Source organism: Phocoena phocoena, chromosome 17, assembly GCF_963924675.1.
Source record: "Phocoena phocoena chromosome 17, mPhoPho1.1, whole genome shotgun sequence".
Taxonomy (NCBI): Eukaryota; Metazoa; Chordata; class Mammalia; order Artiodactyla; family Phocoenidae; genus Phocoena; species Phocoena phocoena.
This window is the reverse complement of record NC_089235.1, coordinates 14,354,962-14,379,054: the sequence shown is the minus strand read 5'-3', so window position 1 is coordinate 14,379,054 and position 24,093 is coordinate 14,354,962. Positions and strand designations below refer to the sequence as shown.

At 41.3% G+C, this 24,093-nt stretch overlaps 1 protein-coding gene across 1 annotated transcript in view; it reads right to left on the bottom strand.

The window, feature by feature from the left end:
* Window positions 1-2,012: 2,012 nt before the first annotated feature.
* The window catches only part of LOC136136868 (uncharacterized protein C8orf34-like), a 164,262-nt gene continuing 142,181 nt past the window's right edge, over window positions 2,013-24,093 (bottom strand). The window contains exon 7 of the mRNA XM_065895131.1: window positions 2,013-2,218. Coding sequence (XP_065751203.1) covers window positions 2,013-2,218 — 206 coding nt within the window. The remainder of the gene's footprint in view (window positions 2,219-24,093) is intronic.

The following is a 24,093-nucleotide window of genomic DNA, read 5'->3' as shown; positions in this document are numbered from 1 at the left end:
ATCCCAGCCCTGCTCTAATGATCAGTGTAAACTTTGGCAACTTAATTTCACTGGGTCCAGTTAGTTTCATTTATAAAATGCAGATAATCTTTACCTTACGTGGTTGAAAGAGGTTGAGGGATAATGTCCATTAAAAGTGTGGAACATTGCCTAGCCTAGGAGGTCAGTGATACAGAACTGATAGTGAGAGATGAGTTGGGGAATTCTTTCTCCTACTTGGAGCTACCTCAGATGGTAGTGAGAAAGGTCGCCGGCTCGTGGCTAATAGGACTGAGATATTAGGTCAGAGCTTAATAAGTTTATCTTATATAATACAGACAAATGCCTCGCCGGGCATGGTTTGGCCTGAATTGGGAGCACATAGCACACTTGTGACCATAGAATTACTTCCTCATCTAAGAGCTAGGGAGCACGTGTGAAATCAGTCCCAATTTAACTTCAAATGGTCAACTCTCACTGCCCCAGATTGGAAACCTCTTCCTAGTTTTTCCAATAGTCATGCAAAGAGAGAAAGAGAGACACACATCTTGATTTTCCTTTAGTTTTCCTGCAGCTACAAGCGTTAACCCAGAAAGCACAGAAGGTGTAAGGGATCTCACAGACAATTCCGTAGGTAGGTGGCACGGAGTCATCAGTTTCCCTTCCTCCCAATTTGCCCATCAAGAGGCCCAAGGGCACCAGCGTCTCCATGCAGCAGCTCTCCAGACAAAGCCGGAGAGGTGAGCTGAAGGTAGCTCACGGCACCTGGTGAGAGCTATTCATGCATCTCTTCCCAACTGTGCGGTCAGTGATGACACACTGGTGCTTGAAATGAGCCATAGAGAGAGGATGCTACGTGACAGGCATATACTATAAATCAGAGCCTTTTATTAGGGGAGATCAGGCTGATTACTATTAACCTCCACACCACTGACGATGACCTTCATCAGTCTAAGGGTCTTTCACAAATGAAGAATCTCAAATGCAGACTGGTTATGACTGAACTTTAATGTCTGTTAGAGGGGAAAGTATTAGTCTAATATTTCACACCCTGTAAAGCTAGATCTTGTGGATTATTGGAAGTGTGTTTACTTAATGGCTCTGAAAAAAGAAAGGTTAACCCTCAAAATCAATGTCGCTGACAGATGAGTGAAATAATAAACATAAACCTTGCAAAGGCTCCTAGCCAGGAGGCCCACACATCTCTCGAAACCTTGCTGGTCTGGATATTTCCACCGTTTCCGGGGTCTGGCTCAGTCAGGGACACCACAAGCTTGGTTCGCTTTCTTCTGTGGTGTTGCCTGACTTCCGATTCCATGAGAGCCATGCGGTCAAAGGATCAGGGAAACAAAACAAAGAGCATGAAAAGGAAAACAGGAAGGGAATTTGACGAGCAACCCTCAGCGGGATCTGGTTTGATTTTCATGGCGAGTGTTGTCGTGTAGTTCAGACCAACTTAAGCTCCCCTGTTCCTTTTCATCCCCTCACACTCCACTAAACGAGATTCCAATGCAGAGATACGGAGCTGATGCCATAAATGTGTTGCTTGGCTTCTGCCAGCTCATATGAGGAACGCTGGCAGGCAACAGTGAACCTGCTTTTGGAACCAATCGACTTGGCAGATGAAGACCTTCAACTTGTAGTGAAAGCAAATTTGGTGTGTTTCCCATGCATCTGTGATCAGAACATACAAGGGTTTTGTTTTTTGTTTTTTTCTCCCTAAAGATGATCTGTTCTATTGAAATGCAATTTCAGAAAAGAATCAAGGGGCAATTCTAAGAGTTCATTCTGCCTTTGCCAAAGACGCTCAACCAGAGCAGGGGACTAAGCGAAATGGCAGGTATCCGCTCCGGAAGTCATTCCCCCTCTCTCCCAGTTAAACGTCCTTTTTGATGCAGCACTGACGTCTACACGGAAACAAAAACTCTTAAGTATTTTACCATGATTTTCAAGGGAAAACAATGAGATGTGATTGGTCAGAGGCGGGCAGGACTGTCAGGAAATGAGGTACCAAGCTGGGAAGTGTGCCAGCACTAGTCGTCATCTCTTTCTCTAGACTGACCAGAGCTCAAAGCTGCCTGGCTCTGGCTCCACACGGGAAACCCTTTGCTTTCATTGCGCGGCAAAGAGTTTGGCCTGCTGGCTTCCAGGGAGGTACCAACCACACCTTCCATCCACAGCCTGCTTTTGAATACCTGTACAACCTCGGCCTGCCTGGAATGGTACACAAATGTGAAGTCTGTGCAAAAAAGAACTGAAGAGAATTAGAAAATCTCTCTCTAAAGACCAGAGAACAATTGTGAATATTTACTTTGAATCCCATACTACTCAGCCTCATCCAACAAAGGAAAAAGTGGGAGAGGAGGCTCTTCCCAGCGGGGACGGCAAAACCGGAGTCACACCGTGGTCCGCCATACATCCAATCACTTGCTCTTTGTAGCCACGCCGATGCCCTTCCGTGTGCTCAGGAAGAGGGGATGATATAATCGTCACATCCTTGGCTTCTCACTTCAGACAATCGGGGTTCAAATCCTGGCTCCACCACTTCTTGGCTTGAGAGATTACTTAGAGCATTAAGTCTCAAATCCCTCATCCATCAAGTGAGGAAGATATTAACTGATTGATTTGCTTTGAGGAAATAAGTGGGTCAGTGCACGGAAGACACTCGATACAAAGTTTGTCTCACGGTAAGTACTAAATATGGGTAGCTCTTCTTTTTACTGAACACATCAAAAGAAACCTTAAGCCTCTCCAACATATGTTATGAAGCAAAATGCCTTCAGCTACAATATTTACAGTCACCGGGGGGCTTCCCTGGTGGCGCAGTGGTTGAGAGTTTGCCTGCCGATGTAGGGGACACGGGTTCGTGCCCCGGTCCGGGAAGATCCCACATGCCACGGAGCGGCTGGGCCTGTGAGCCATGGCCGCTGAGCCTGTGCGTCCGGAGCCTGTGCTCCGCAACGGCAGAGGCCACAATAGTGAGGCCCACGTACAGCAAAAAAAAAAAAAAAAAAAAAATATTTACAGTCACCGGAAGCCCAGGGTTCGGGGTGCCAGGCTGGACTATCTGTTCATGACCACTGGAGCAGTTTCCTTAACATCACAACCTGCTTCTCTTCTTGGTGCGGCATTTGAGGCCCCACCCCATCGACAAACAGCTTTATACCTTGTAGTTACGGCTCTTTGCTTTAATGCTGTTGATTTTGAACTAACAACCAGAGTATTAATCTTATTATGAATATTCTTTTGTTTGCTCTTGTCATCCATCCTTCCGATATAAGCAGTCAGGGTATGGCCTGGAGGAGCCTTGTTGCTGGATTTCAAGGTGGGACGATGAGGTGACTTCCTCTCCAGGGAGGTGAAACTCTTTCTTGATTGTTTCCCCAAGGGAGAGCCAAGCTTAGGAAAATACCCAAGGCTCTTTTTCCTGTACATGTATTTATTTTTTAGGGGGTCTACTACGTGCAAACACAGGGCTACCCCTGGGGACACAATCATGGGTTAGAATCACCCCTAGAGAAGCTTCTCAGAGCCAAATTGTTGCCGAACCCATGTTCACGTGTCAGATGCACCGTGAGACCAAACAAACCACAAGGTCGGAGTTCGGAGCAGAGGAAGGTTTATTGCAGGGCCGCGCAGAGAGAACAGGCGGCTCACGCTCGAGAGACCCAAGCTCCCCGATGGGTTCAGGAAACAGTTTTTCCTTTTTTTCTTTTCTTTTTTTTTCTTGAGCACGCCGTGCAACCTGTGGGATCCTAATTCCCCGACTGGGGATTGAACCCAGGCCCTTGGCAATGAAAGAGTGGAGTCTTAACCACTGGACCACCAGGGAATTCCCAGGAAAGAGTTTTTATAGGTAAAGTATGGGCGGAGGGCTTCAGGGTGTGTGGCCTTCCTCTGATTGTTTGGTAGTGCGGTGACAGGGTGGTGTTCCAGGAGTCTCAACCATCAGCCTCTGCTTCCAGCCCGTCTGGGGTCCACGGGTTCATGCTCAGCCTGAGGTTACCATCATCCCCCTGGGTGGGGGCCTGAGCTCCTGTGGGAGAACTCTGAGATGTGTGTCAGATCCCCCAGGAGGAGCCAGGCCCGGGCCGCGTCTCTACACTACTCGTTCTCCCTGCCTTCCCTCACTCCCCTAGTTCGTAACTGGTTGAATCTGCCCTTTGGAACTCAGGGAAGGTCTGGGAGGCGGAAACCTTTTTCCTACAAACAAGAAATGGGGGACACAGCGGGGCTTCTGTACTTGGGAAAGCCCCACAGAGTCTTGCTTGGTTTCAATCCCCCCTTTTTGATACTCCTCAACCCTGAGGGCACAGGTATTGGACAAGAAAGGGAATAACGTTTTGGATAGAGATGTTAATCACAAACTCGGTAGAGGAGGATTTGGTTTTGGGGGGATTTGGTTTCAAGATGGCTGAGAGTGTCTGCTCGTGGCTGTCTGTGATTCGGGGAGGGGGATGTGCTGGAAATGTAACCCCCATGACAGCAACATGGCGTATCCTCAGGTTATTTTTCAGAATCGCCACCATCAATCTTTCCATGACCAAACTTCATGAAGTGGTAACAAAGCCTGGAAGGCTTACACCCCCATCCTGGTAGAGCCTAGTCTCAAGGCTCATAGACCTGCCCTGGAACCTCCCGCGTCATCCCAGACGAGTTAACTCACATTTCCCGGTGGCTCAGTTGTCTTATCTATAAAATGGGGCCAATCACAGTGCAACAGCTTAGGGATGCTCTGAAGATTAGACGAGATAAAGCATAGAATGACAAGCCCTCAACACACCTTCCTAACAAAACTAGTAATTTAACAAGAGATCATCTTAAAATGTGTAACTACAAATCTGTTTCGTGATGAAGATTACAGGTATGGTTAACTTTTGCTTGAAAAGCAAACGGAGTCTTCCACTCTCTTTAATAAGCCACGTCACTGCTAACGGCGCTTCTGGTAGTGGTGCTTTTCCAGCCTGGGCGAATCATAAGAGGAGATTCACAAACACTCGTGCCTGGACTTCACCCCTATATATTCTGGTTAATAGCTTTGGGACTGGATCCCAACCCTAAGTGTTTTAAAAAAAATCTTTCCAAGTGATTAGCTAGTGCAGTTAATTTTGAGAATGACTTGGGTCAGAAGAGTAAGTACAGCTTGACCCTTATTGAGTTCAGTTGGACATCCAGGCTGCCATCTTAGGTTGTTTCCGTAGTTTAGCTGCTACGGATGACAATGGGGATTCACAGTCAAATAGGTTATTTTGAAAAATGTGGCACTGAAACCGAATCCTAATTTTCTGATATATGTTAAAATGCTCATGTCCAATTGTTAGACCCTCAGAGGTCTGAAGATCCTCTGACGACTACATTTCTACGGTCATTTCTTAAGAAGATGAACAACCGTTGTACCATTACCATGAAAAATGGTAATAGCTACTATTTGTTTAGCACTTTAACACAGACTGAAATTTTATGTGCCCCCCAAATTCATATGTCCAACGAAGCCTCACCTTCCAATGTGATAGCATTTGGAGGTGGGGACTTTGGCAGGTTATTAGATTTTGATGTGGTCATGAGGGTGGGGTCCCCATGGCGGACTTAGTGTCATTGTAAGAAGACAAAGAGAGGAAAGAACTCTCTCTCTCTCTCTCTCTTTCACAGGACAGTGAAAAGGTGGTCATCTACAAGCCAGGAAAAGAGCCCTCACCAGAATCAGACTAGGCTGGCACACTGGTCTTGGATTTCCCGCCTCTAGAACTGTGAGAAGATACATTTCTGTTGTTTAAGCCACTCAGTCTATGGTATTTTGTATGGCAGCCCTAACTGACTAAGACAGTACCTCTCACTAAATTAGGATATTATCTAGCGATTAATAAGACACCCTGGGACTGATCCTCTGTTCCACACCGATGCCATGGCAGAGGTGTGGTCTTAAACTTCTCCAAGCCTCACTGAACCGTGGGGAGGATTAAATGAGATGAGGCACACAAGGCACGGCAGAGCACCCTGCTTAGCATCTCAGCCACTGCAGCAGCAGAAGCAATATTGTTACCGTGCTGCCGCTCAGAGAGGTTGGTTCCATCAGCTAAATCTACACGGCTTCAGAGAGCGCAGTACGTGTTCAGACATGCATTTCTGAACAAACCATATGACCTTATGACCGTAATACACTATCCTTGCCTTTTCCCTTCAACAGATACCTGTTTTGGCATAATAATATTTCTTCTATGATAATATGAAGGCTATGTTTAAATCTGGCTATCATTGGCAAAGATCCCCTACGTAAACTTAATTTTCCGATGACTACTGTATCTGTCAGTATTAAAAGCATTTTTCAAAGCATACGATTCTGTCTTTCAAATACAACAAACCGAAGATAGAACGTAAGGTGTTAAAAACATATCAGTGATACATATGGAATTATGAGATCAGTTCCATCAAACTTGGTGTTCTATGGCTTGGATCTATGGACCTATGGAAATGTAATATCCTCTTTCCTTGAAAAACCTCATAGCCTTGGGATGCCAACTCCCTTATTTTCCATGTGAAATTTGATCCTATCTTGACATTCTAAAGTCATTTAAACCCAAAATCACAGAAGCGTTTATGAGATATAATCCTAAATGAAATGACGTGATTGTCCTGCGAATATGGATACATACAAATGCTAAATTCTTTGAGATCATTAAAAAAAATGTATTAGAATATGTCAAGGTAAGCTTATTCTAGATGGACATTTCAATCTAGATTATGAATGCATCTAGTTACAGTCAACTTTTCTCAAAGTACAGCTAACTGGTATAGTTTCTTTAAAAGGATCATAATCAGTGATACTTGCTCTAAGTTCAGGAATGTCTACCAAGCCTAAGTTAGTATGACCTAGAACTGCTTATTTTGAAGCCATCAGCTTCTGCAAGGAGAGAATTTGATCTAGCATTATTCAAAATAAGGCAAACTATGCTGTAGTAACAAATAAATCCCTAACTTCCCTGGCTGGATAAAGATTTAGTTTTCACTCATATTACCTGGTAATACAGGTCAGCAGGAACTCTGCACAGAGTCAGGAACCCAAACACCTTTAGTCTCTGCTGTTTCAATTTATAACATCCAGACTCACTGAAGCAGAAAAAAAGAGAGAGAGAGAGAGAGTGTGTGTGGCTAACTCACACCTCTACTAAATGCCTTGGGCTGGAAATGCTGCATTCGCTTTCACTGCTGGCCCGTTGGTCAGAATTAGGTACACTACCCTGCCTAACTGCAGGGGCTGGAAATCTTTCCACCTGCCCAGGGAGGAAGGGAGAGAGCCAGATCCGGTAAGCAATACTAACCTCTATCACAGACCCAAAGAAAGATATCTCACAGCAAGTTCAAACAGTAAGTATGCGGAAGATGCTAAAACCTGGCTCATAATGTACTACAGATACATACATGTTTGTTTTCCACAATGAACCACACAGCTCCATTTAAGCCACTGACAATACAATCCTGATTATGCTCTAAGGATTTTTTCCTGTACACGCCCACGCTCTTTACCTAAAAAGTTTTGCAAAATAGGGTAACAGAATTTCCACCAGCACAGTAGTTCCTCTTTCACTCAGGAGCCAGGTGGAAAACCTTGGGCCCGGCATTCAGTCAAATGCCTGTGGTTTGTAAAGGGCCCCGAGGCACAGCTGTAATGCTCTGTGCTGGAAACGGCAGGTCCACCAGGGCAGCTGCAAGCTCTTTCAGAGCCTCCATTTTAAGCCATCGCGTGGCCATTTTCCCCAAGAAGCAACACACACTGCAAAGTCATTCACAGCCCTTGCCATGGCGGGGCAGTTTTGGAGAGAAAATTGCTGTGTATCGGCTGGAGTTTTCAGATACTGGGGCACACTACTATTGTTGTTTTGCACGGAGCACTCGGGGATCTTCAGACACATCTTAAATGATGAAAATGGTGAGAAGAGTTGTCAAATCATAGCTTCTGCCCACACCCAAATCCACTTAGGCTGGCTTTGTGGAGATCGGTTCTATAAACACCAAAGACTCAAAAGAGACAAGAAGCCATCAAACAGACAAAAAAATAGTGGTAAGAGAGCCAAAAGCAAGTTGAAAAACCAACAAATATTTATACATGATTTATAGCAAAGGAACAACTCTGTCCCTAGGACCGAGGAAAATGATTGAGGCTCTCCTCCACCACCCCACCCTCAAAGAATGCCTTATAAGACTCTGGGTTCAGCAGCTTCAGGCGATGGTTATTTTCCTTATAACCAATTAAAAACTTACGTTTAATTACTTTGAAGAAAAAAAGGAAGATCAGGCCTTCCCTGGTGGCGCAGTGGTTGAGAGTCCGCCTGCCGATGCAGGGGACACGGGTTCGTGCCCCGGTCTGGGAGGATCCCACGTGCCGCAGAGCACCTGGGCCCGTGAGCCATGGCCGCTGAGCCTGCGCGTCCGGAGCCTGTGCTCCACAACAGGAGAGGCGACAACAGTGAGAGGCCCGCGTACCGCAAAAAAAAAAAAAAAAAAAAAAAAAGGAAGATCAAAATGTTGTAGCAGGACTCATTCTTAAGTCTCTTCCGAAGACCTTAGTTGTTAACCAAAAAAGAAGGAATTTGCAAGGTAGATGTCTCCACACCCTAACTAAAAACACTTCAAATTGGTAATGCCTTAGTTTTTCTTCCTAAATAAGGGATACTAGTTTCTTACACCCACCCCCCCATACAGCTGCTTTTTATTCCAGCTACCCACAGGAAGTTTCTACAGTCTTAAACGAGACCACTAAAGGTTGTTCCACAAATAAGCCCATGCTTGTCTCTCCCCTGAAATCCAGCTGTGCTTACAGGAACCCGGGGGCCTTAAAGTGTATTGCTTTTGACCTTCTCCTTCCTAGAAGCAGTGTGTGGGCCACCCACTCTGTCCAGCGTACATAAAATCTTTACTCTTGAAATCACTTTTTCAGTCCCTTCAGTGCGGGTGTGTATGTTCCTGAGGCCCTGTTCTCGCAGCACACACTCTCACTGGGGGATGCCATCTACTGCCCTGATCTCTGATACCTCTGCTTGATTATGTTGATGACACTCAAAGTCTTGGCTACGTCCCCAGTCTGAGTTCGACATGTCCCCAACGGAACTCAACATCTTCCCCTCATTCTAAACATATTTCTAGAAGCCCTTTTTGTGTGGGGTTTTCAAGCCTACCTCTGCCAATAACTCTGGAGTTTGTTAAGAAACACAAAAGGGGGCTTCCCTGGTGGCGCAGTGGTTGAGAGTCCGCCTGCCGATGCAGGGGACACGGGTTCGTGCCCCGGTCCGGGAGGATCCCACATGCCGCGGAGCGGCTGGGCCCGTGAGCCATGGCCGCTGAGCCTGCGCGTCTGGAGCCTGTGCTCCGCAATGGGAGAGGCCACGACAGTGAGAGGCCCGCATACCGCAAAAAAAAAAAAAAAAAAAAAGAAACACAAAAGAGACAAAATGAGTAATGGGAGCCAGGATGAGTGCCAAGAGATTCAGATTTCATGTGTGACATTTGAAAGAGGAGATAGGAAAGCAACCTGGAGAAATTTCCTGTGCTGGGCTCCAGCTGTTTACTGGCCCTTGGCCTCTGAAAATGGTTATTGGAGTTGACAAAGAAGAGAGGGCAGAAAAACAAAAAAAAAAGAGGGCAAAGATTGTGGGGTGTGCGTGCGCGCGTGAGAGAGAGACCTGCTGGTTGACATCGATGAAGAGTCTCTCCTTCTGAAAGTGAGCATATATCTAGCCTGGCTCCCCTGAGACCTCTTCTTTATTTTTCTAATTTTTTAAATTGAAGAATAGTTGATTTACAAGGTTGTGTTAACTACTGCTGTACAGCAAAATGATTCAGTTATACATATATTCTTTTTTTATATTCTTTCCCATGATGGTTTATCATAGGATATTGTATAGGGTTCCCTGTGCTAGACAGTAGGACCTTGTTGTTTATCCATTCCATATATAGAAGCTCACATCTGCTCACCCCAGCCTCCCAGTCCATCCCTCCCCCAAATCCCTCCCCCTTGGCAACCACCAGTCTGTTCTCCATGTCAGTGATTGTTTCTGTTTCATAGATGGGTTCATTCGTGTCATATTTTAGATTCCACATGTAAGTGACAGCATATGGTGCTTGTCTTAGTATCCCATGGTGCTTATCACTTAGTATGGTAATCTCTAGTTGCATCCATGTTACTGCAAATGGCATTATTTCGTTCTCTTTTATTGAGTACTCTTCTTGACCAGGCCTCAACCTTGGCCGATAAAAACTGCAGACTCTCAGTACAACTGATTTTATCCACCTCATCCTACCCCCACATTAAAAGACTTGAACAAACACAAACATAGTTTCTAAGTCAAGGCAGCATCCATAGAATGACCTCCTAGATTCCCATCTGGGAAAGCACAAGGCTGTCAAAAGAATCTACTGTTTGTTCCAGCCGACACTTGAAGATAGAGGCCCTGTTGTCCAGTCTCTGAGGGAGGATAGAAGTCAAACTTCCATAAGTGCCAGTTAGCAAACCCAGAGGACTTTCACATGGATCAACCCCCCTTCCTGCTCTTTACAAATTTCCATTCCCTTGACCTGGCTCAAGTAGTGGCAATCCCTCATACCTACTCCCTCACTCCCTTTAAAACATCCAGTCACCTCTGTACAAATCGAAGTTGAGTTCAGTTCATGCTGAACTCTCTTCTCTATTGCAACAGTTCATCACTGATTAAAATCTGTCCACCTTAATTCGTGTCCAGTGGTAGCATTTTCAGCAATATACACTCTGACATCCTGGTGGATCTGATTCCCAAGGTCGATGTGGCAGTTAGTAGGGTGACTGTCTCCAAGAAATGGTCTGTGGACAAGAGGAGGACAAAAACTGACCAAGTGATGGTTGGATGTGATGGAGGAAAGTAATGCTCAGATGAAGGCATTGGGGTGACATGTTTTGAAGAAAGACTATTCCCAACAGGGAGAACATTTGGATTCTCAGAACTTTTTTGAAGATATTCTTCATGGTACGGATGTTTAAATACAGGCGTGTTGTGTTCTCATAAACTTATTCTCATGACTTTTCTCTTTTCTGCTTAAAAATATACTGTTTTCTAAGCCTTTAATTTGTGTTTCTACCCATAAAAAACAATAACTTTGATGAAAATTAGTCTCATGAGTTCTCATGCACACAAAAATGTTAACTAAGAAAATTTATTATATTACTTGATTTAGGACTATGACTTCATTCATACAATCAGAATTTCTTTGTTTATTCTTTAGCCATGTTCTGGCCTTTAATGTTTGTCTCTTTGACAGTTATACACACAGTTTTATAATTTAACCATATGCCTTAAAGGTCCAGAAAGTAAACTTAGATTAAGACAAATAAGATAAAACGGACAGTAAGATACTCAACAAATTTACTTAGTTCCATTCATTTAGCATCAATGCATAACACATTCCAAAGCGAGCATATATCAAATTTAAAATGGATAACCTTAATTGGGTTCAATAATCGGATAAATGGTCAAACAGTTTTCATTGCGTATGCTTTGGGCCATGCATTTCATTCCTTAAGGATCTGCTTTATTGAATTAACATATCAATTATTTATTTTGATAAGAACAGGGGAGATAGTCAGAGGAAGAAGCAGCAGTGGTGGAGAACACGCCTCTTGCTGCTGCACAGAAACACATATGGCAGGTGACGACACCAACAGCTAACTCCTGGAGAGACCTAAATGGCTTGTCTTGGCACGTGTGGGTAAGTACAATGTTTACTAATCTAAAAAACGAGAAAATATTATAAAAATATAAGAAGTAGAAAACCCTAGACAAGTTAAAATACAGAAAAAATTTAAGCAAAGTTATTTGAACCAGGCAATTTTTAAAGTATCAAATAGTAATCTTAATGACTAGGTATAAAGTAATCTAAGCCCAGGACACTAACCATGTCGAAAGGCAGTAGGCAGCCTGACCTCCCCAGAATGCTTTGCCAGAGTTAGTGTTCTCTGATTACACACTTAGGCACCCCTGGTTACAAGAGTACTTGTTTATTATTGAGATTATAAAAATAACCATTCTCTAAATGATTACACGTAGTAAATAAAATTAGAACTATACATAAGGATTTGAATAATGCCATTTCTTTAAGGACCACTTGCAACTTCTCCTGCCTGCTTCACAGACCTGTAAGGCAGAAAGAAAACAGACGAAGATGTGCTTAATGATGGATCTATAGCACAGCATGTTCAAAAGAAAGACTGGGATTTTAATGCTTTCCTATACTCCATCTGAACCTTTACAGTGACACTGATCTTAGAGTACTACCTCTATATACCATATTTTACTGCCATTATATCAACTTCTGTATCTGTATAGAAGAATTTTTGCATATATAATGCACAAAAATATCTTGGGCTGTTAAAATAGATTGGCTTGTCTCCAAATATGGCCAATGAGAAATACCTGCAAGGTATGTACACAATTACTCTCCTGGAAGGAATTAGGAAACTGAATTTAGAAAACTAGAGCAGCATAAGGTGGGTCAGGCTGCATGTGTCCTACTTCGGCACTGGAACTACTTGTCCATACAGCTTGATTGGAAAGCATTTATTTTTTCCTAGAAAAATATGACTAGGATGGCAAGGGGATATGTCCACACTTCAAGAATACGTTATGTGGAGCTTCAAGATGGCAGAGGAGTAAGACGGGGAGATCACCGACCTCCCCACAAATACATCAGAAATACACCTACACGTGGAACTGCTCCTATAGAACACCTACTGAACGCTGGCAGAAGACCTCAGACCTCCCAAAAGGCAAGAAACCCCCCACGTACCTGGGTAGGGCAAAAGAAAAAACAGAGACAAAAGGATAGGGACGGGACCTGCACCAGTGGGAGGGAGCTGTGAAGGAGGAAAGGTTTCCACACACTAGGAAACTTCACTGGCAGAGACGGGAGGGTAGGTGCGGGGGAAGCTTCAGAGCCGCGGAGGAGAGCACAGCCAACCCTGCCAACTCCTCTCTCTCACTTACTCCTTCAGGTCTTAAATATCACTCTCCCAGGGCCCTGTGCCCAGTAGTCAAGCTAGGATCCCCCTGCTGCATGCACTTATCTCAACCTAATGCTTATATAATGATAGTCGTCATTATTGCATGTAAGTAATATTTATCGTGTGACTTCATCATCTAGTAGCTTCTGTCACCTGTGACAGTGATGTGTCCTTCTCTGGCATAGTTCCTGACTCACTGGAGGCCTTTATTTAATATAAACCACATGAATGATTTACTCATTTGGATCTCTTAGTCTGAAGGAATATGCCTGTATGTCATGCAAAGAACATTTGAAGGACTAAGAAAGAGAACCACATGATCTTTGCGCTCCTGCAATGGTACCGTTATTACGTAGAAGAGGGATACAATTTTTGCTTGTGATACAAAAAAAACACAGAACTAGAAAGAAGGAAGCTATGAGGATTCAGATTTTGGAGCAAAATAGGAGAGAAATTTCTTTTAAAGTAGCTTTTAAACATTTTGTACAACATCAGAAATTCACGTGTTTTTTGTTTGTTTGTTTTTGGTCACCGTGCTGTATATTACGTCCCCAGGACATATTTATTTTACAACTGGAAGTTTGTACCTTTTGACCACCTTCATCCATTTTGCCTACCTCCTGCCTCTGGAAACCACCAATCAGTTCTCTGTATCTATGAGCTTGGTGTTTTGTTTAGATTCCATGAATAAATGAGATCATATGGTATTTGTTTTTCTTTGTCTGAGTAATTTAACTTAGTATAATGCCCTCAAGTTCTGTCCATATTGTTGCAAATGGCAAGATTTCATTATTTTTTATGGTTAAATAATATTCCATTGTGTGTGTGTATGTACCACATTTTATTTATTTATTCATCCATTGATGGACACTTAGGTTTTTCTGTATCTTGGCTATTGTAAATAATGCTGCAATGAACATGGGGGTGCAGATAGCTTTTTAAGATATTTTTTTTTAGCCATCCAGACAGTATCCTGCAGATGTAAATACAGTTGACCCTTGAACAAGATGGGTTTGAACTGCGCAGGTCCACTTACATGTAGGTTTTTTCCCATAAATAAACACTACAGTATTACACAATCCACGGTTGATTGACTCCACACATGTGAAACCTCAGATACGGAGGGTTGACTGTGAGGTTATATGCGGATTTTCAACTATGTAGAGAATCGTTGCCCTAACTCCCACATTGTTCAAGAATCATCTGTATATGATTGTGTATGTGTCTATGCATTACATATAACAAAAAAGAATTGTATCTAGTATACTGTCTTGTGACTCACTTTTTTATGTAACAATATTGTAAAAACTGTTTCCACATCAAAGTATATATCAATATAGATAGATGGATTCAGTTAATATCCGTACAAATCTATGTATATATCGAGTTAATATATATCTCATTCTTTATAACAGATGCACATTATTCCATTATATAGATTGCTGTAATTTTTAAAAATCAATCCTCTTTTGTTGGCCATTAGGTTGTTTCCATTTTTTACATTTTCCAAGTTTTATTATAAATCAGTTTCCAAGTTTTATTATAAAATATGTGCAATGAGCATCATAATATTCTGATAACTACACAGCATTGAGGAAATTATTTCTTTAGGTGATTTCTTAATACAAAATGATTGGGTCACTGAGCAACTAGAGCAGAGCACAGGAGGTAGTGTACTCGCATTACTCAAGGTGCCCATACAGAAGCTAGTGAACTGTTTGGTGGGGATATTGCAGAGAAGAGATGAGCGTGAGATGGGAAGAGACGTAGATAGTTCTCAAATTCTTTCTTATTTTGATATCTTACGATTCTATGAGTGCTAAGGGCACACTCGACCCTTTACTTCCCTCTGTAACATGCTTGAGAGAAGATACTGAGAACTGTTCATCTTTATATATCCAGCCCATAGAGTAACCTCACGTCCACGGATGTGAAATTGTTTTGAGATGCTGTATCTCTAAGATATATTTAATGGTGTCATAGAGTCCATGGTTTGCACAAAGGGGGGTATATGTTCTCATCTCACATGTATCTAAAAGTAATTTTCCTGCTATAGGAAGAAGGGGATTGAAATCCTCTTCGCACTTCCTCAGCACAAAAGACTACAGACTCAGTGAGGGGCCTGAGATCCATGAAAATCACAAAAACAAAGAGAAAACATCATGCAGAGCAGCTGGAGGAAAATCTTCTTCTCATTATAGGTCACGAGGACTATGTATTTAAAAAAAATCTGAACTTCAAGTAGTTGCAAGTGGTACCCGTCATTACCCGACATTGACATTAAGTGCCCTGAGCAAACATACCAGAGTAGACGAGTGCAGGACAAGAAGAGCATGGAACACAAAGAAGAAGATCAGCAGAACCTGCACAATGAAAGGAAGAGAGGTCATGTGCTGGACCAGGAAAAAAAGTCCATCAAACGCAATTCCCGTGCGGTTTGACCAATTTCTAATGCGGATTAACTGAAATTAATATCGAAACTACATTCAGAGTATATAGTGACTGCAATGACACACCAGTTAACTGTTTAATAGTGTGTAGGTTCTCACTTCATAATTCAGTCATTTCAATTTAAACTTTTTCTGATCTTAAATAAAAATTAGGGCAAAATGCCCCTCCAGATAGTGTTATGAATATATACGTGGATTGCAGGAAGATCCCATCTAAATCACAGTCATGATTTTCACGTCCAGCATGGGTTTCGCAGGAAAGTCATGCTCTACAGACTGCTACCATAACACAGAATATTCAGGATTGGATATATACATGTCACATATTGTGATGCTATAACATTTGTAATTTAACGTTAATTGTCACAAAATTATTATGAGATTTGCATGAAGTAGTGCATATTTACATGTATACTATATATATATATATATATTTTTTTTTTTTTTTGCGGTACGCGGGCCTCTCACTGTTGTGGCCCCTCCCGTTGTGGAGCACAGGTTCCGGACGCACAGGCTCAGCGGCCATGGCTCACGGGCCCAACCGCTCCGTGGCATGTGGGATCTTCCCGGACCGGGGCACGAACCCGTGTCCCCTGCATCGGCAGGCAGACTCTCAACCACCGCGCCACCAGGGAAGCCCCTACCCTATATTTTTAATGCTTGGCGCATAATATTAAACACTAAATGTAATTCCTCTGAATGCATCCTTGAGGCAGAAGAGAAGTGCATAGTAGGACAAGGGGACATGAGTATTCTAGTTAAAAAGAGCGGGGAAATAAAACAGAAGATCAAAGAAAGTGAAATAAGGGCATCAAGGGAGATAAACCTTCACGTTTCTTGAAGAGAATGGAAATAGATTAAGCCCAAGTTTTCCAAAGCAGATCTTGGAACACTAGTCCTACAAGCTGTTAATATAGATGATCCACAAACAAACGGTTCCTTGATCAAAGACTTTTCAACAGCAATATACCATTGGCCTTTTGGAGGATCAAAATACACACCAGCATATTAAGGGCTCTTAGAAGTCTTATAATAAAGAGAACTTTTTTACCTGATCTTTATCAAAGTTATTTGATAAGAGATTTTTATATAACTCACTTTAAAAAATTCTACAATGGTAAATACTGCTTCAGCTAGAGTAAAGAGGCATGGCGATACAATGTCTGTTTCACCAAATTTAGAGGCAAGATATAAAAGCGTGGGTTTTGTACTCAAATTGACCTGAGTTCAAATTCTGGCTCAACCCCTTCTCATACACACGACCTTGAGCAAGTTAGCATCGCTTAGCATCCTCCACAGAGGAGAGGTATAAAGGGAAACACCCTTGGAAGTATCATTAAGCATTTGGTATTTGCCAGTTTTAGAAAATTCAAATTTAGATGAATAAGAACTACAAAAACGTTTGGATTCAAGGTGGTGATTTTATATGTAAAGCAGATGCTGAATAAAGTTGGAGAACTTGGTAAAATTTTAGAAATCTTACACATAGAGGGGCTTTGAGTAAAATAATGATGTATTCACATTTGAATGTCCTTTACCACCCAAAGGTATTAGAGGTTCTGGCAAGACAGCAGTTGAATTAATGCTCTATATTAGTGGTTCCCTTAAATTTTAAGTGTATCAGAATCACCTGGAGGGCTTTTAAAACAAATTGTTACTTCCCTGGTAGCACAGTGGTTAAGAATCCGCCTGCCTATGCAGGGGACACGGGTTTGATCCCTGGTCCGGGAAGATCCCACATGCCATGGAGTAACTAAGCCCGTGCGCCACAACTACTGAGCCTGTGCTCTAAAGCCAGTAAGCCGCAACTACTGAGCCCATGAGCCACAACTACTGAAGCCCATGCGCCTAGAGCCTGTGCTCTGCAACAAGAGAAGCCACCGCAATGAGAAGCTCGTGCACCGCAACAAAGAATAGCGCCTGCTCGCCATAACTAGAGAAAGCCCGTGTGCAGCAGGGAAGACCTGACACAGCAAAAAATAAATAAATTTATGAAAAACAAACCCAAAAAGAATTAGCACAGATTGCTGGAGTCCACTATTAGAGTTTCTGACTAGTAGATGTCAGATGGGGCCAAGGAAACTGCATTTCTTACAAGTTCCCAAGAGATGAACATCACTGTTCTATGTAGCATGGACTTTAGGTTGAAGCATGAAGCCAGCTGTGGTCTGGCATACTTGAAGAAAGAGGAGTAGTGAAGTGTCTGGGTACCAAAGGAAGACTGACGTGTGAGTTTAGTGGGAAACAGAGAATCTGAAAGGGAGAAGGTTTGGGTAGATTGTAGACTAGAGTAAATCTAAGATCTTAGAGTAGGGTGCTACTTCACATTTGATGAGAAAAAAAATTACACTTCCTTAGAAGAGCACTAGACTTGAGAGGGCCAAGGAATTTTAATGGTAGGACATTGGATAAATAACCCAGATGAAAGTCAAAATTTCCTAATGCTAAGAGTGTGGTAGAGAGGAAACCAATGAACCAAATGTCAGCACCCCACATGAAAAAACAGCAGTGACTGATGAGATTATAGTGACAAGGAAAGACACAGGACAAATGGCAGAAGCCTAAAAAGAAGGAGAATTTCAGGTAGAATATTAATGTTATCTCATGGTGCTTGACATGTGGCAACTGAAAAGAGCAGCTTTCCCTGGTGAAGGCTAAAAGGGAAGCAATGTCCTCTAGGAACCATTTCAAATAAGGCAAAAAAGGCATGGAGAGTGTTCTCTGAGTAGTCAGTTTGCAAATCAAATTCCTGTTCCATAGGCCACAGTGGAAAGATCTGGGAAATGTGTCAACAGCGGTTAAGAATACAAATACATGAGAAGATTTTATTTTGATAGAGGCAGTGGGGCAAGGCAGAGTAGCCAAGGACAACAGGAATAAGAGACAGAAGTAACCGATCTCAAGTTTCTGAACTGAACTTTGGCATAACCTTCTTGTATGGCAACTGACTTAGGCGTCCAGCCTTAGTGAAGCAGGACTGCCCGTACAGGGGGTAGACCATTATTCCCCATAATTGTGGGAATGTAAGAAATGAAGCAGCTTTGTTGGGGGAAAGAACAAGCAACCAGCGAGTAGCCATAAAGTCTAGATAAATAAGATCTTAATAAAGATAAGAGTTTTGTTTACAGATTAGAACCCTCTTCTTTCTTCCTGAGTGGCTATTCAGTGCAAAACGGCAACACAAATCGCCTGAGGCAGTGCATCACACATGCACGTGCAGGGACTGATGTAAATGCTGTGTGAACGCACCATGTTCACTTTAACTCTGATGGAACCATCGTTACTACAGAGGAACAACACACTGAACGTATTCAACGTTGTTGAATGTATCGTGTTTTGCTGTGTATACCAATAAATCATTTGTTATACACATTTGTCTGTGTTTGAGAGACATTATGGGCTCTGAATAATAAGAAGAGGAGACTGAGGCTTAGCCGCTGCTCAAGTAATCTTCGAGTCACTTACCCAGTTTGAACTAATTTCATTCATTCATTCATTCGTTCAATTCATTTAGTAAATATTTATTAAGTAAATACTGAATGTATAAATATTTATTAAGTAAATATGTGTTGAACACTTACAGTGTACAATAAGAATAGTAAGACTAAATTTTCCCTAACAGCTTAATTTTGGGGAATTAAATATGTGGAAGCAATTTATAACTTATAAAGCCTTATATAACTAGCAGAAACTTTCAGAACATCATTTTAAATGTTAACAAGTGGATAAACCTTTATGTACTAATATGAAGGGGAGTCATGTATAATTTATGCTTATGAATATAGAAAAAGCTATGCTTTTGGTCTGAAGAATGTTTAATTATACTAAAGTTGATATACAGTTTCGGGATATTTCGTCAACATTTCAAAACAAGTCATTTTGAAGAAATCTGGCAGCATGATTTGAACAGTTGTTCTATTTTTAATAGCATACTATGGGATTGAAAACATGCTTAATGTAATTACTAAATGCTATTTATTTTATTCTGTCAAAATTCTAATTTTTATGTTTATCATATATGCCGCCTTTAATTTTCTGGATGACTTTGCCTATAGATAATAATTTGGAGCACAGTGTAAAGATAAGTAAATCAAATTGAAGTTTATATTAAAAGCAGATTTCCTACCCAAATGTATTACTGCTTATTTCTTTATATGTCACTTTTTCTTATTTTCATGTTTTATAGTGTTTTCTTTATGATACAAATTCTTTCAGTGCTCAGTGAAATAATTCCTTTCTTGATACTATATATACACACATTCCCTCCCCCTCCCTTCTTTTTTAAGCTTTTAGAAATGCAATGACATTTCAGAGTAGAACATATGGCTTTGGATTAAGCTAGAATTAATTGCACTTACTAATTGTATATCCTTGGGAAGAGGTTTTTAACAAATCTGAGTTTGTAAAATCAGTAATACCACCTACACATCAAGTTGTCACAAGAATTAAAGGAGATACTACATAGCACATAACAACAAAAATGTAATAAATGTCAGTCCTCTTCCATTCTCTCCTTTTTTAGAGATACATATGTTTCTATATAAGCCTTAAAATGTCAATTATTCATAGTAGGCTTTAAGGAGAAACTGAATGCTGTAATTCTAAATATATCTCCCAAATAGACTTTGTAGTTTTATTTATGTTAGGCTATGTGTCAATTTTCCCAATTTATTATTAAATTATATATATATTAGAATATATGCTAATTCTCTCAGTGAAAAAGATTTATTATGCCACATTTTTGAAATTCTGTGCTTAGAACTCCTAGTCTATCTTCATATACCCTCTTTATTATGCCTACACAAATAGTTTCTTAAGCTACAGTGTCTATTTTCAGGCTAGGATTTCTTGCCAGATCCTAACAACAAATATTCCACTACCTCCTCAGAAATTATGCCAGTAAACTTTTAGCCTAGCAGAGACAATGAAAATATAGCATCTTCTGGAAGGAATAGTTCATTCATTGGTTTTTTAAAATTTAGTTTGAGAAAAGTAAGTACAAGTCTGAAGTAGCAAGAAAAAGAAGAATGAAATAATAAGGTAGGTTGAGATCAAAGATCATATGGCTGCAGGTATCCCAATTAGTAGATATGAGATGACCTCTTACAGCCTGGCGTAATATGTAAGAGCATTGCATAAGCCAGTCATACCACCCATGAGCCCACCCAAGGGCGTGGTCACTCTTTTTGCCCCAAATTAGGGTTATAAAACCCTTCTCTCTTCTGCAATGTCAAGGCATATTAAAGGCAACAAGTTGAATGTAAAAGACATAGAATAATTAAGAAAAACAGAAAAAACAAGTGAAAGTGAAAATATAAATCACAAGTGAAAATATAAATCATTCCTGGTTAGTAAGTAAAAGGCAAAAAGTATTTGGCAGAGAACCTTGGAGGAGAGCATTCTCCTTTATTCCCATGTAGTTAATGTATCTCTGAGAGTTAAAATCTGAGAATTGAACAATTATAGATGCACCTGAGTGTCAGCCCTTTCTCTGCAATTTACTAGCCTGGGGACCACAGGGAAGAAATAGGACCTTAAATGCATCTCCTGACTCCTAGTTTTTTTCCCACTCCATCATAGCATCTAAAAAGAGGAAATTAGACTCCCAATGAGAATATTAAGTGAATATTAAGTGTGTGTTCACAATAAAAAAAATGAGTCCATTAGTAAATTGAAGTGAGAACCTAGCAAATGCTAGGAAGAAATTCCGTGCAGGAGTAAGAATAACCTCATTAATAATAACATCATTAATGGTAAATAGAAACCTAACAGTAAGTGAGAGACAAAAGTCACTGTGGGACAGAAGATACATTAATATTGTCATTAATTTTTTAAAATAGATAGCAACCATTTCATATGATATGTGCTTAGCCTAAAAGTAAAAACTTAGAATTAACTAATATTTACCAAGCATATACTATGTATCTGCCACTATGTTTATATTAATATAAGTATTAATATAATATTCTCACTCTATGAAAACAAAATGCAATAATCTAAAAATGTTTCATTCTAGCCTGTATTTCTGATGCCACAACCTAATACCATTAAAATCTTGGGAATTCCATGTATAATGTAGCCTGACACTTTGACATCATTGTCTATTAACTCACTTTGGTCTTTCTGTCATCTGCAGTCCACTGCTCCTCTACCCACCTCTTCTACTTCACTTGATAGGGTGTTAGTCCTTATCTTGGGACTGGTAAATAATCAGCTGTGGTACCCTCACACCACTGCCTCAAGCACTGTGCACATAAAAATCTTGGGAGACTGCCTGGAAAGAAATGACCTGATGTTTGGTTAAGGAGAACAAAGGTTTTTCTTCAAGGTGAAAAGCCTGGCCAAATCCTAGGTGGACAGCAGAATCCCACAGCCCCACTTACTGCTCTAAGCACTTTGGTTCTCAAGAGTCACAGTATAAACTGCGTCACCCCCTGGAAAGGGAAATGAAGGGAGGTATTAGTGAAAGATGAGGCAACGGAGGTAAACACCGCTGGATCCAAAGAAGAGCTCTTGGTTCTACTCCCGCCTCTGCTACTAACTGGGTGACATGGCAAGCCCACCATCTCTTAGAGCATCAATTTCTTCGTCACTAAATTGAAAGAGTTGAGGTTGAGAGGATTAGATTAGTTTAGCACTTCCTAAAATTCCAGAATACTTGTCCTTCCAGCAGTTAATAGGCACTCTGCAAATTATAGGCATTGTAGAAAATAGGCATTAATGGGCATTCTGCGAAAAGGACTTAAGTAAATATGAAAAAAATACCTGGGATAAACACAGGTCAAGCACATCTTGTTTCTGTCGGGCTACCCAGTGACTTTACTATGTAAATATTTTGGAAGAGACTCTATAGTGTTTTTTCAAGTCAACAATGAACAATATTTTCCCCCATTTGAAGCCAGGATGCTGATTACACTTGATCTGTTCACTTAAAATTACAGAGCTGCCTTGCTCCTCTTGCAAAGGGATGTCAATGGTATGTCTTACAATTGAGAGCCTCTCAACTACAATGATATGTAGAATTTCTCAAAACTTATTTTACCACAAACATTTTTTTTTTTTTTTTTTGCGGTACGCGGGCCTCTCACTGTTGTGGCCTCTCCCGTTGCGGAGCACAGGCTCCGGACGCGCAGGCTCAGTGGCCATGGCTCACGGGCCCAGCCGCGCCGAGGCATGTGGGATCTTCCCGGACTGGGGCACGAACCCGTGTCCCCTGCATCGGCAGGCAGACTCTCAACCACTGCGCCACCAGGGAAGCCCCACAAATTTGTTTTTAATAGCTTCTCATGAGACAGGACTTTAAGAAGCAGATACTGTCCAATTTTATAACCTATTATGAAGATAGCATACTCCCGTTCCTCAAACAAAGAGAAAACTAGGCTGATAAAATCAAGAAAAATAGTGGAGGAGAAGCACTTGTGGAATGCAGGTATAGAGATCTCAAAAAATGTGCTCCTCTATAAATGCAATGAGAATACAACATGAGCAAGAATCACTGAAATCAACTTTTTCCGAACTCAGGAAATTTATCGAAGGCTTGCAACAATCCATAGAACATTTATTAAAGAAAAGCAGTTGAATCTCAATAGAAACAATAACTATGTAGGGTTTTATTTTACCCAGTATTAATATCCTTCTCTCCTGCTCTGTGGGAGCCTTGAAAATCAGCATTCTCACAATGATGGTAGCTATGAAACAAACAGCCTATGATCCACTAGAGGGGGCAGAACAGGTTTAGAGTTTCCCCAGATATCTAGAGAGTTGTCACTATTTGACCTATATGGAAGCTGCCTGGAAATGCCTCCCTTGAATGTTTTCTGTTTGTTTGTTTGTTTGACCTGAATTAGAGCTCACTCAGTGAGATACCCTGTCCATATAACATTTGTCAAAAACAATCAGGGACTATAGTTTTATACAGAAGCTTCCTGAGGCAAACAAAAGGCTTACCAAAAATTTTTTTTTAAAAAATACAGTAAGTGATACGTCCATAGGAGGCTTTCAAAAGCTCTGACATAGGCGTGTAGATTTAGAAATGCCACACAGATGTGCAGTGCTTTGCACCTGCTCAGGAAAGACCCGATACGGATCTACCTCTCACCTCTGATTGACTTAGAAGGTCTGTTTAAGCAGAGTTGTAAACTTCTGGAGTGCTCATGGCATGCCTCAATACTTTGTCCAGCCATTAGCTAACAACTTAAGCTACTGAGCAAAGACTTCAGCGTCTGTGTACAACAAATTATACAGACTTTACAGATTTAGGAAAGTTAGTAAACAACATGTAGCAATAACAATAAGAAAAAACAGCAGCAACAACAAACCCTGGAGGGTGGGGATGGTCCAATCTCCAGAGTGGCCACATTATATTATATTCAATGCACAGTTTTCAACAATAACAACAAAATGACATGATTTATAAATCATGATATCACAATAAACGTGAAAGTAGGGCCCATAAATGGGGGGAGAAAGGCAGTCAAAAGAAATTCTCCCGGAGGAAGCCCAGACGATGGACTCTCTAGACAAAGACTTTTAATCAACTACTAGAAATATAGTCAAAGAACTAAAGGAAATCATGTAAAATAGATTAAAGTATAAGGATAAGCTCTCACCAAATGGAGACTACGACAAAGAGATACAAATTAT